Genomic DNA, 14,148 nt, shown 5'->3' with positions numbered 1-14,148 from the left:
CTTAAGAGGACAAAATCCAGACTCCCTAGAGAGAGGACAGATGACCTACCTCTCACATATCATGCCCGCCCAGTGCTTATTCTAACCACACTGGCTTCCCTGCTATTCTTTGAACCTGACAAGTATTTCCTGCTTGGTGGCCTTTGCATATGCTTTTCCTTCTGCCTAGAAATTCTTCCCCAAGGCTTTCTTATGAGTTGGTTGCTCATGTTCCTCAGTTCTCTATTCAGATATCTCCTGTGAAAAGCTTTCTTTAACTGTCCTATATCTAGAACAGTCTCCTCTAGGTATCTGTAGACACTTGCTTGATTTTTAAAAAATCTCATTTATATCTACTTTGTTATATTACATGTTTGTTTACTTGTTTATTTACCAGCCCACTATGAATATAAGGTCCACGCGTACTGGCACTTCATCAAACTAGTCTGCTGCTATATTCTCCACGTGTGGAACACAGTCTGTATGTAAAAAATATTATTATTAAATATAATAATAGCTTCTGTTTACTGAGTTTACTGTAAATGAGCAAAAGACTGTTCTGTGCTTTACCTATATCAACTAATTTAATCTTCCCAGTAACTCCAGGAGGTGCTTATAGTGGTGATATCACAAAAGTCATATTTATGAATCATTCTGTATTTGGACTATTGACTGTTTCCTTTAAAATAGGACTATGAAAAGAATTACTCAGAAGGATTAACTGACAAGAAACTTACTTGTGAGAAAATAATCAGAAGATATAAATCTCTATATAGACTAAATAATGGCTAAATGTACGAGGAATAGTGGTGGTTTGATAACCAAAAAGTGAGTGAAAAATACTATTTATTAAGTATAAGGAAATATAGCCAAATAAGAAATTGAGGAAGGGTAATTATGCTGTTTCCACTAAAAGTCCCCTAAGCTTGTAAAGTGGTATTATTTGTAGAATAAAATTCAATAAACCAGGGAGATGGCTACATACAACTTATTTTTAAACATATATTAAGATATACTTTAATATACTTTACAACAGAGAATTCACAAAAGTTTAATCTCAAACTGTTAACACAGTTTTTTAAAAAAAATATGTATTTTTAAGTACACAGTGATTCTATTATTTTTCTACATTATTACATAGAGAACAAGCCTGGCATGTTAGTTAATATAGAAGGCTATTATATCCCTCCACACCAAGGAGCATGTCTATGATTATTTTTTCTTTTTAAAATTCCATGTTTCTATTTTTTAATCATTCATTTTTTAATTAACATATAATGTATTATTTGTTTCAGGGGTACAGGTCTGTGAGTATCAGTCTTACACAATTCACAGTGCTTACCATAGGACATACCCTCCCCAATGCCCATCAACCAGCTCCCCATACTCCCCCCCTTCCACCCAGCAATCCTGAAATTAAGAGTCTGTTATGGTTTGTCTCTAAAATAATGTAATATTGTGGACTCCACTTACACCAACTGGGGGTTGGAAAAGAAATTGGATGTTTAGTTTTTCTTTTGCTCTATTATACACAAGTAATACTGAAATACATTGAGTTGGCTTTAAATACTGGAAATAATCACACTTATTTACCTACTTGGCAGCTCTGTGAGAATAAAAGGCAGGATATATTTTTATCTTAAACAACGTTTTGGCATTATTTGTATTTGGAAGATACTTAGAACAGGAACCATGAGCCTTTTGGAAAATTTCTGATCACCATTATTGTGAGGAAGGAGCTAGCACTGATTTCTGAAACGTTCTACCTATTGAACCAATAGAATCCTAACAATAATTTTAGAGCACTTAACTTAATTGGGATTATATTAGAAACATTTTGAGCAGAAACCAATTTCTGGCATACGAAAACTGCATTTTAAAATATTTTATCCAATGTTCAAGTTTCCATTTATTCTTTACTTATTTTTAAAGTTTAAACAATGCTCTACTTACTCACAGAATGAATTGACAAATGGCTAAAATTTATAGGGAAGAGATTTTATTCCAGCAATAGCATAATCTTTGATGTTACTTTTATTTCCCCAATGTGATGGTATGTGTATCAATAATTTTTTAAAAAAGATTTTATTTATTTATTTGACAGAGGGAGAGAAAGTGAGCACGAGCAGGGAGAGTAGTAGGCAGAGGGAGAAGCAGGCTCCCTGCTGAGCAAGGAGCCCAAAGTGGGACTCGATCCCAGCACCCTGGGATCATGATCTGAGCGGAAGGCAGACGCTTAACCACTTGAGCTACCCAGGCATTCCAATAATTTTTTTTTAAATTAAAGATTTATTTATTTATTTTGGAGAGAAATAGCTTATGTATGTGCACGGGGAGAGAAGGAGAGGGAGAGAGAATCTCAAGCAGACTCCCCGTTGAGTGGAGCCTGATGGGGGGCTCGATGCTAGGATCCTGAGATCATGACCAGAGCCAAAATCAAGAGTTGGATGCTTACCTGATTGAACCACCCAGGCACCCTCGTATTAACAATTCTAAATAGTTATGATATCTGATATCATTCGGTTAGGCAGGGATACCAATGATAAATTATTTTCAAAACTAAATTAATGATGATTTCCTTTGCCAAAGGATTTGTGATAGGGTTCCCTGAAAGCCAAACTACCCTGGAGTTTTATAAACATAATTTATACAACACTATCTGAGATCATGACTTACACACCTCCTGCCTATAGGCCAGGCTGGTATTCTGACTTTTTGGGGAGAGCAATATCAGCAACTCTTCTGCTCTGAATGCCATAAGTAGGACTAAACACTTCTCATGCATAGGTGATGCTATATTAAGCAGCAATAGCCAAGAGATAGGTATTCAGCACAAGCTTGTTTTTATTAGAACCTTTGGGCTCCAGGACAAATTTCCTTAAAAGATATGGGTCTTCTATTTCTTTTGTATTCCCCAAAGTACACTGAGTATTGGATAGAGCACTTAGCAAATTTTAATAAATGCTGAGAAGCCAAAAGTATTTTTTATAGATAGCTTAGGCTGAGAAGGCTAATGGTATATTTTATGCACCTTGTGCTTTGTAAGTTTAAATAAAAGGGCAACATAAGATGGAAGAAGAGGACAAAGAAAAGTATAAAACGGCAAAGGGAGAAACAAGGCATTTAAAAGTTTGCTGGAAAATACAAATTCTGATTCCAACTTTGCCCTTTCTCTATTGACAGCTGAGTTTTTAATATTATTTTTCCATACTGACTGTGTCATCTTGAGCAAGAATGGGTCTTTGGTCTTCGACAAAATGAGGAAGTTATATTAGGTGATAAAGAAAGAAATACCAAAGTTATTCATATTTTGATATATAAAATCATTTCTTAATTAACAGCTCTACTTAATCACAAACCATTAGATGCCTAATAATTGCCAGTTGTCCTTCTGTGGGAGAAGTAAGAACAAAATAAAAAATTTAAAACAGCACAAATTTCAGGTAACATCATAAATACGTTTTATGCTCATCAGAACACAATCAGCTTAAAAATCTTAAAGTAATCTATTGATGCACAAAGGATATGTCTAGCACTGAGGTCTTTTACCAGGAAAATATTTCACTTTCTTCTGTGCTGAGGAGAGCTTGTATGTACAGAAAGCTAGGAAGAAGCTGAGAAATAATGGAGAAGAGGAAAAGTCTCAAGGGAAAGAGACCAAGAGAAGTAGAAAGATAACTTTTTTTCAAGACATTTGCCATCTGTGCCTCTCTAAAAGATGCCAGGCAGCTCCCCAGCCTGAGGGTTAGGGAAGCTCTTCTCACAAACCCTGGAAGATATCCCATTAGGTTTCCCCACCAGGAAGATAAAGAGTAGCAGATGGGATCCTGCAATTGTCAGGAGGTTATTTGGAAATGGAAGGCCACGAGGTTCGTGGTGTTCACTGTTACTCAGTTAACCTCTCCTTCCTTTCATTCTTCCTTTAATGAACTCTTTAATTTTGCATGCTGGGTCCCCTACTGATGCTATTCATATCTGCCTTGTCCTTTTTATTTGTTTTGTTTTAAATTTCTCTTTTTAAAACAATATTGCTTATTTTTCCAATCTCATGTTTGAGGAAGATGTATTTGTAATTTTCTATCAAAAGATTTGTAGTTGTGCCCAAACAGGACAAACTTCAAGCATTAAAAATGCTCTTTTACTGAAAATGTTCTACACATGGGCAGAGCGAAGAATCTGTATGCCTTTAAAGAAAGCAGTACAGAGAACTGCCAAACCTGGAAATTTATGGACATATAAAAATCTTATTGCTCTGGTACTTTCTAAATTTGGAATGGTTCTATTTTATATTAACATATGAAACCCATACTTTTAGTCAATATCCAAGGCTTTGTGAAAAAATAAGAATTTCACAACTTTTCAGATTGGATATTTGATATATAATCTCATGTTTCTGTGTAGTCACAAGAACCATAACAACTGAGTATATCTTTTAAAAATATTTATTGAAAATTCTAGAGACAGAATACATTTGGGGCATATTCCGCTTTCTTTCAAAGCTATTAATACGATAGCAAACATATTCCTAAATCTGTTCAAATAAATTTTCCCTACCTTTGAAATCTTTTTATTTCTATTATGGTTTTAAAATAGGTTACCTTCTAAAAGTTCACTGAACATATCAAATCATGATCCTTGTTTGCCATGACGACAGGCACTTTCTACTCTAGATGTGGGCTTTCAGTGCCAACATCATTAAGAGATTCTTTAAATTACTTTTTAAATGTCCTTTTCCCTCAGGATTTTCACTTATATCTAATTAGACTACTTACTCTATGCCATGTAATCCCTGTTGCCAAAACTGCTAAATGCTTCAATAAGTAGGAGGAGGGCATCAATGGAGCAAGACAGATGTAATGTCACTGGTTAACAATAGAAGTGTGAAGCAGCTGCCTTAATTATGAAGCTTATTAATTCATGGTGTTAAAAAAAACTTGGCAAGAGTTCTTATAAAATAGCTAAACTTTCCAAATAGCATCATATCGTTTAAAACTTAAAATACATGTTTTCACTAAGAAATAGTGCAATAATTATTTTGTCACAGTAATTAACATCTGCATTTAACATCTATAATTCTAAGTTACAAGGCCACAATGATTTTAAAAGTAATTTTGTTTTTAAATTAACTTTTTGAAAATATATACCCTTATTCTTCCGTGCTTTAAAAATTTTTTACACTTGGAATTAAAACACTGGATAAGGATCAACTACGTCTCGGAGAGGAAGTGAGGTAGAGAGAAGGAATTCTAAAGAACTACTCTCTATGCACCTGGAAAATGTAACCTCATTAAATTTCAATTTCATTATGTGTATATTAATGTTTACCATGAAGCACTGTTTGATGATTACAAATAATGTATATAAAATGCCTGGCATGTAGTAGGTGCTCAATAAAAGATAGCAGTATTTTTAATACATGCATTGGAAAGACAAAATTTAAACAAATGGGTTGCTATCATAGAGTAAGATTGGTGAACAGAAGTAGTCTCAGTACAGTCTTTGGCCTTGGAGCTTTTCACTATCATTTAAAGGTAATGACAGCTGAAGATGTAAGCTAGAAACAATTCAATTTATTAGGTAGAAGACAAATGAAGAGAAATGAAATCTCAAAAGAGGTATTACTAAAAAAAAAAAATAGTGGACCTGTATTTTCTTTTTCAGTTTGACTGAAATAAAAATTTATATATAATGGAGTAACAACCAACAAAAATTAGTTCCTGGAAGTTTAACACACTGCCATGTTTAAAAAAAACAGGCAAAACTCCTCATATTACTCGGAAGGATGAAAACATTCCAAGTATCCAGTGGGCCAAGAGAAAACTCACGTAAATGCCACACAGGTCTAATCCTAATCCCTACCTTTTTTGGTCTGTAAAGGAATGATCACCATCTATCCCACTGAATCTGACAGTTTCACCTTGTCTTTCAGTTCTTCAGTAGTTTTATCATTAATAAATTCATTACAGCCCTTTCTGAATCTATATATTTGGCGTGTGTGTGTGTGTGTGTGTGTGTGTGTTTGCGTGTGTGTATGCTTATACACACACACTCTCTCTCTTGCATGTTTGTTAGTAATGTTCACTATTCTATCTCCTGCCCCTAAAAGAGCCTCACACATCATAGGTACAAAATAAATATTTTTTGCAAGAATTAGTATATGGTCTGTGGGTAGAAATATGACTGACAGAATTTAATATAGACCAATGTAGAGCATAACATATTAAGGATAAAATATATACATTATGCATACTTCATTTTATGCATAAGATATTTCTTTTTCTTTTTTTAAAGATATTTATTTCTTAAGACAATTTCACTTAGCTTAGCTCCTTATTGGGAAGAGTTTAGTTTTCAACTTTAAACTCAGAAATTTCCTGTTTGTCCATCCTTTGGTCAAAAGGATGATTACCGTCAATATAACATCATTCTGCAAAATACCAGTCTGACTCCAACCATTCTACTGATAGAAGAAAAAGAAAAGAATTCAGAAGACGGTATACATGAACTTAACTTTTTTTTTTTTTTTTTTAACTCAAACCTGACAACCTTCTTCATACACTGGAAGAGGGAAGTGTATAGTGCCAAAAAACACTGTACAAGGAAGCATGTCATGAAATGACCTGATTAAATAAATGCTTTCTCTTTTATTTTTGAAAGAAAATAAACTGTCTGGTAAATATTATAAAGGCACTAAAACTGTATCCTTACTTAAAAAGAAATTCAGAAAAGTTGACAGTGATATGCAAAATGACCAAATAAATAGGAATTCTAATTCATTTAAGTAAAGGAAAAACAACTCTATGGCTAACTATGAGATTTTAAATACATATCTTTTCTAAAGGGAAAAAGATCTAAAAACAGTTATTAGTTATCAGTTATGAATACATAAAATCAAGAGATTATCACTTGAAACTATGTTTGATGTTAAATGCAGAGAAATAATATATTTATGTATTTTTAAATGTCTGGTCTGGTGAAAGTGAATTAATGTCTTAACATTCTTTTTTCTTCTATGGTTGGTTATGGTGAAAATGAAATCAATGTCTTAATATTCTTTTTTCCTTTTATGACTGGTTACCTTCTAGTTTTTTTCCTCTATGCCAGGTATAATCAATCCCATTGCAACACTGAGAACCTCAAAGAAAATCTTAATGAACACACTTTCTATACCATCATTAATACCAAAAGAAAGAAAACAAAGTTAAATATGTAACCTAAGATAAAATAAGAAAACTTCATTCACTGCCAAAACTAAACTGATGGAAATATTAGAGTAAGTTCAAAGCAATACTCAAGAGAATAGAAGCTTTTCCGTTGTGATCTCATGAATACTAAAAATTCATTAAAAAATAATATATTAATAAAAAGTTTAAAGATGGCTTTAGAAACATCAATGACTATCTTTATAAAAGGAGATGCTGGCAGTGAATGGGTTCTAATACTGAATTTTTCAAAACTATAATGTGACATTATTAAGCATTATAATAACAAAACAATAATAATGAAAATAGGCCTTTGAAACTAATGACACTCCTTTTGGTTATCTTTGCCCTGTTTTGTTTATCATCTGTTCTCCATAGCTCCTGTCTGGCTGCTTTTTTCTCCTTGTTTCAAAACCACAAGCAGATTAATACCCATTTTTGGAGGTGAGAGTAAAGATAATGAGGCTATGTGAATCATTTAGGAATATTTAGGGTGGTAACAGTGAACATTAAAAAACAATACTTTTCAGCAACAGAATGAATTCTAGAAATTGCACTGTAATTACTTCAAATTCAATCTTGCTTTACGATTGAATATTTCTTTGTTACTTATACACATATGTTCTCTAGTGAATGGAAAGTAATTTCTACACAAGAAATTAATAAAACAGTGGTACCTGCAGATCTTCTTGTCAATATGTGTCCCACAGTTCTAAAACCCCAATATCCTCATTCAAAAACCAGTGTCACTGAGATATTACAGACTTAGATGCTAGGTAGCACAGGGTGAGTTTCCTAGACTAAACACATAGGATGAAGAGATGACATCATTGTTGCTGTGAAAATTATTACGGGTACCCCAAATCATATCCATATAAATACACTGTTGAGTTTATCTTACATGTATTCGCAGATGATTTTTTTTATCACAAGAACTGACTTTATTTTAATAAAAATAAACCATGAGATCAGTGTAACTGGTTTTATGGTGTAATGGTGGAAAGAAGCAGGCTGCTGAAAAGAAACGGGCAGACCTCTTGTTCTGACCAATGCCTTTTCAGAGAAGACTGAAGAGGATAACAGCCTAATTCACTTGATACCGGATATATTTTTGGGTCTTTTTTTAGGGGGATGTAGAGGGATATGGAGTGTAATAGGCATACGGTTTTCACAAACCTTTACAAACAATGTGCATCCAGTCTTTTTTTTCCCCCCCATGGACTAGAAGGACAAATATTGCTAAAATGTCTATACTACCCAAAGCAATATGCGTACTTAATGCAATTCCTACCAAAATAGCACTAGCATTTTTTGCAAAAAAAGAGCTAAAACAAAGTCCTAAAATTTGTGTGGAACCACACAAAACCCCGAATAGCCAAAGCAATCTTGAAAAAGAAGAGCAAAGCTGGAGGCAAAGCTCTATTACAAAGCTGTAATCTTCAAGACAGTATGGAACTGGCACAAAACAGACACACAGATCAATGGAACAGAATAGAAAACCTAGAAATGGACCCACAACTCTATGATCAAGTAATTTTAGACAAATCAGGAAAAAATATTCAATGGAAAAAAGATGGTCTCTTCAACAAATGCTGTTGGGAAAACTGGATAGCAACATGCTGAAGAATGAAACTGGACCATTTTTTTTTTTTACACCACACACAAAAATAAATTAAAAATGGATGAAAGACCTAAATGTGATGCGGGAACCATCAAAATTCTAGAGGAGAACATAGGCAGCAGCCTCTCTGACACACTGACACACTAGACTATGCAACTCCTTACTAGACACATCTCCAGAGCCAAAGGAAACAAAAGCAAGAATTACTGGGACTTCAACAAGATAAAAATCTTCTGCACAGCAAAGGAAACAATCAACCAAACTAAAAGGCAACCCACGGAATGGAAGATATCTGCAAATATGATCTTGGGTTAGTATCCAAAATGTGCGTCCAGCATCTAGTCTTAACATGTACCTCCTACCTTAATATCTTCCACTTCAGTTTGTGTGTGTGTGTGTGTGTGTGTGTGTGACATGAGAGGCAGCACAGGACAGTGTGGTTAAGAACCCATGGACTCCGGGAAGCAAACTGAGGGTTTTAGAAGGAAGTTTTAGAAGGAAGGGGTTTTAGAAGGAAGGGGGCGTGGGGGATGGGTGAGCCTGGTGATGGGTATTAAGGAGGGCACCGATTGCATGGAGCACTGGGTGTTATATGCAAACAATGAATCATGGAACACTACAACAAAAACTAATGATGTACTGCAGGGTGACTAACATAACAATAAAAAACAAAACAAAATAAAAAACAACCAAAAAACCCCACCCATACTTGGGCTGCTAGACTGCAGCCATTAAGTATTGACTTAATGTGCAATCTTAGGTTAGTTAACCTGTAAAAGGGGAATAATAATGGGATGTTATCAATGTAAAATGAGTGGTTATTGCTAGAATTAAATGAGTTTATTGATGTAAAGTTCCTAGAATAGTGCTTAGCACATGAAAAGTGCTCAAAGGTGTTAGCTTTTATTACGTGTGTTCCCAAGGTAGGCTATATTTTAAAATATTAGATTAGACAAATATATCAAGGTAGGTAAATATGAAAGGAAAATTATATTCTTAAATCTAGTTTAAAATACTAGTTTAAAATACTTGCCCAAATTAATTAACTATGATTTTACTGTCTCCCACCCAGATAAATCCTATTTTTATGACTCTCCAACTAAGAAATACTAAAAACCTCATTCTTAGGGAACTAAAAATTCTTATTTTTTTACACTTGTTATTTCAGAAATGAATTTTTAATTTTATAAAAAAGTTTTTGATAGTGGCATCATATACTTTAATTCTCTACTCTTTTCTTTAAAGCAAATAACAGAACTGACGACTACAACAGGATCCATCCACCAATTCATTAACAAATTATTTTCTGACTCACTATAATGTACTTGGCCTTATGTTGCATACAAAATCCACAAACCAGCTTCTCAAAGGAAAAACACGAAAAATTGGAAACTGTGAATGGGATATTGAAGCCATTGAGCATGATAAACAAAGGAGGTAAGAAAAAAGCTAGTAAGTAAGTGAACTATCTCAAAATCAATGAATGTGTAAGAGAAGGACCTTAAAGACATTATAAGTCCAATGGTTCTTAACTCTTTAAAATAATGCCAATGAGCCTGAGGAATAAGATAACATGTAGTGTTCATTTATAACACATGTATTGACTAATGTGCTAACAAGGTTTTGTACTAATTAAATTTAAATTGTTTTTGTTTTTACCCTGTAATAAATACGGTTGTAAAAATACAAATTTTCGAAGGGGGAAAAGGGTGGGAGTTGAACAGCTTTTTTGCCAATAAGTAAATCTAAGTGATCTTAATTGTGTGTCCTTATGGACACACATCATGGATTCAAGAAGAATGACTCAAAAGAAGCAGTAAGAAAGCTTTCAATTATAATTCACAGAAGTTATTATATTGAAGGATATTGAAGGATAGGGTGATCATCTGGCTGCTGAAAGATAGCCCAGTTTATACCTATTATCCTAACTTAAATATTAATAGTGATCCATTCCATTCTCAGAAGTACCCAAGTTTGGATAATAAATTATGTGGGAAACTTGGTCCAAATACGTTCCTCTGTAGTGATCTTGTTTGGCAGAGGAAACGACTTTATAAACAGTTTCTGCCAAATTTCTAGACGCACTGGCTGGCAGCAATTTAAGACACAAATTAAAAGAGAAGGTATGAAATATATAGGATATAATCTCTTTATGTTAAAAAGCAATGCAATAATATCATGAAACTCACACTCAAAATTGAAAGCAATTCTTCAGTACCGCATTCAGGTTTCAAACGCTCTTTGAACATTTTAACTGTTTGGTGCTTCAAATAGTAGTAAGAGGCAATTCGGCCATATGTCAGAGGTTCAATGCTCCGATTATCCTAATTCAAAAAGAAAGATAAAATGACAAATAAAAAGTACAATAGAAGCACATTCATTCATAAAATTAATAGTTCTTACTGAGGGTTGCTATTCCAACAATTTTGTTCAAATTTTCAGTTATCATTAGAACAAAAGCCCTACTGTTAAAAAGCTGGACAATCTTTTCACTTGGAATGTATAGGACTAAGTCATACCTCTCCAATTTCAATACAGTAGGAATGTTCCAATTCAACCAGAGACTTCTCAACCAGACTAGACAGAAATTTGTTCACAGAATCATGGCTCACATCACTCAAATTGTAGTAACTAGAAAATAAGGAAGGCCATTATTTGTTTCAAGATTGTTTCTATTAAAATTAGCATTTCAATTTTTTATCATTCTATTTTGTTCAGGATTTCAAAGAACAATTACACTTATGGCAAATCAAAGAAGTAAAACAACTGCCAAATGCCAGTTTCACTGTACAGATCAAAATTCCCATACTAAGATTTGTGGACACCAATGAACAATGATAATACATTAAAATATGTAAGATAAGCAGATAAAATTCAGCATCACATTAAAAGGATACTAACTTTCCAGTGTTAAAACTGGCATGATTTCACTTTATACCTCTACAGCAAACTAAACTTACACACTAGATTTAGAAATAGAAGCATATTATATATTATATATAATTCCCTTCTATATACAAAAATCCATCCTCAGTAACTTTAGTAAAACTCAAAGAACTATTGACTTGGGTAGTAGATGAGTTCTTTTAGGACATTTAGTCATTTATTGTTCTCCAAATGCTTAATAAGTACATGTCACCCTAAATATATATGGAAGGGACATCATCACACTAACAATAAAGCATTTGAACTAAGCTTCTATATACAAAAAACACACAGGTTCAGCTCTGTATATTTTCTGAGTAAAAGCTGAAGGACATGCAATTCACCTGAATGCTCCTCCCTCTAAGTCCAAAAATGTCTTGCCAAATATCTAAGATTGCTAGGGATCTGTGTCTGGGAACTGATCCAAAGGGTGACAGAATAATCCCACGTCATGGCAGCTCTCTAATTCCTGGTGGTGAATCCTATACCTTGGTCAGCATAGAGAATTATATGTTCTATTTCCATCCAAATCAAGTAACACGAATGTAAAGTGACCTCAGAACAGACTCATCCCTGAAACCCCAGCACAAGGGTTGTACTTCTGCACAGGACTAGCAAGGAGATAGCCCTGGTCTGGGAAGCAAGTGCTAACAATCTCAGTGGGAGAAGCCTAAAGGAAACACAACAGGCCAAGTATGGTGACTTTTTTTTTTCTTTCTTCAAAGGGAAAGATTTGGGGTCAGTATACTGCAAAAATTTATTTAAAAATACACAAAATAGGATGGGGCACTTGGGTGGCTCAGTGGGTTAGGCCTCTGTCTTCGGCTCAGGTCATGATCTCAAGGTCCTGGGATCGAGTCCTGCATCAGGCTCTCTGCTCAGTGGGGAGTCTGCTTCCCCCCCTCTCTCTGCTGCCTCTCTGCTTACTTGTGATCTCTCTCTCTGTCAAATAAATAAATAAAATCTTAAAAAAATAAAAATACACAAAATAGGACTTAAATGATGACATAATATGCTTTCAATAGAAAGAGATAATATACTTTCAATAGAAAAAGATGTTTGCACAAATGGCTAGGTATACTGATATGACAGCCTCCACTGAGTAAGGATTAATAACACACTATTTACTTGGGAAAGTAACTGTAAATCATAATTACATGCTGATGATTTTAATTTTCACAAAAGAGAAATATTTTTCATTTTTATCTGCTGAGAAATTATTGCTTTTCCTGGAAAAATTGTCACAGACCAAAATAAAGCAGTATTTATCAATGAACAGATAAATAAGTACTGAAACCAGTGCTGTTGTTAATTTAAACAAAATGTACAAACTTTTATCTAACCAGGAATATAAAGTGAAAAAACCAGCATTAGAAACCATTAGAAAATATTTCCTTTTTCCTGAAAAATGAGTAAAATAAGTATTAGTTAGAATAATGTATTCTGTTATCAAAGGTGAAACTAAAAATTCTGGACATTCAACACCCCATCAGAGATCTCTAAAGCCATTCCAAATTAATAGTGATACTTGTTGTCTTTCATTTTTTTCCAACAAATGGAATTTATCAGCCAAACGTTCTACAACAGAAGTGTTTATATTTCACATTCTTTTGGCTTGCTAAATCTATAAATTTTCCAACACTATTTTCAGCTGTCTGGATTAATACACAGTTGATAAAATTATTCCTAAATTGAAAAAAAAAAAACAACTGAAAATGTGCTCAGGAATTGAGTAAGTAGAATTTCTACAGCAAGAATCAAATAATTCTTCATGCAATTAAAATTACAGAAGGAAAACACTTTGAAAATAATTTACCATGAAAAACAAAAAGTTAAAATACCATTTTTGCCTAAAAATTTACAAGGCCATTTGAAAAGAAAAAGATCTCATGGGTGCTGCTACTGATTACCATAAGCCTTTACCCTATAAATATAACTGAATGACAACTTTACCATTTTTTACTTTAACAAATTTAGTATACTTACAAATAATATTTAAAACCATCTGTGATAAAAACTCCCCTTCAAAAATTATGAATTTTTAAAATATTTACAAGGAATATTCTGATGGGCTAATACCCTTTCTAATGTTATCTAAGTTTATTGGGAAGTTTTTAAGATTAATTTGTAGCTTTTATTCAGATAAAGCACAGTCAGGATAAACATTTCTTAAACATTTAAAGTAAGTTGCAAAAATGAAAAAAAAAAGCAATTAAAGTTAATGTCTCTGAGATTACAACAAATTATTTGATGACTACGTTACACATACTCTAACTTGCTAAAAATTAACACAGTTTTTTCAAAATAACTTAAAAAATTTCCAGGTATTTCCTCTTAATATGGTTGTTCTTTTCTAATGTGCTCACCAACACTCCCACACTTGACTTGCCTAAGAGAAGAAATGCAAAAATTCAATTTAAG

General features: G+C 33.4%; 1 protein-coding gene across 1 annotated transcript in view; it reads right to left on the bottom strand.

Moving 5' to 3' along the window:
• ASCC3 (activating signal cointegrator 1 complex subunit 3) overlaps positions 1–14,148 on the bottom strand; it is a 341,793-nt gene that overhangs the window by 61,979 nt on the left and 265,666 nt on the right. The window contains exons 36-37 of the mRNA XM_080806019.1: positions 11,322–11,433; positions 10,992–11,126 (exon numbers count right to left, since the gene is read on the bottom strand). Coding sequence (XP_080662145.1) covers positions 10,992–11,126; positions 11,322–11,433 — 247 coding nt within the window. The remainder of the gene's footprint in view (positions 1–10,991; positions 11,127–11,321; positions 11,434–14,148) is intronic.

This window comes from Martes martes (assembly GCF_963455335.1).
Source record: "Martes martes genome assembly, chromosome: 6".
NCBI lineage: Eukaryota > Metazoa > Chordata > Mammalia > Carnivora > Mustelidae > Martes > Martes martes.
This window is presented reverse-complemented; position numbering and strand designations above follow the sequence as displayed.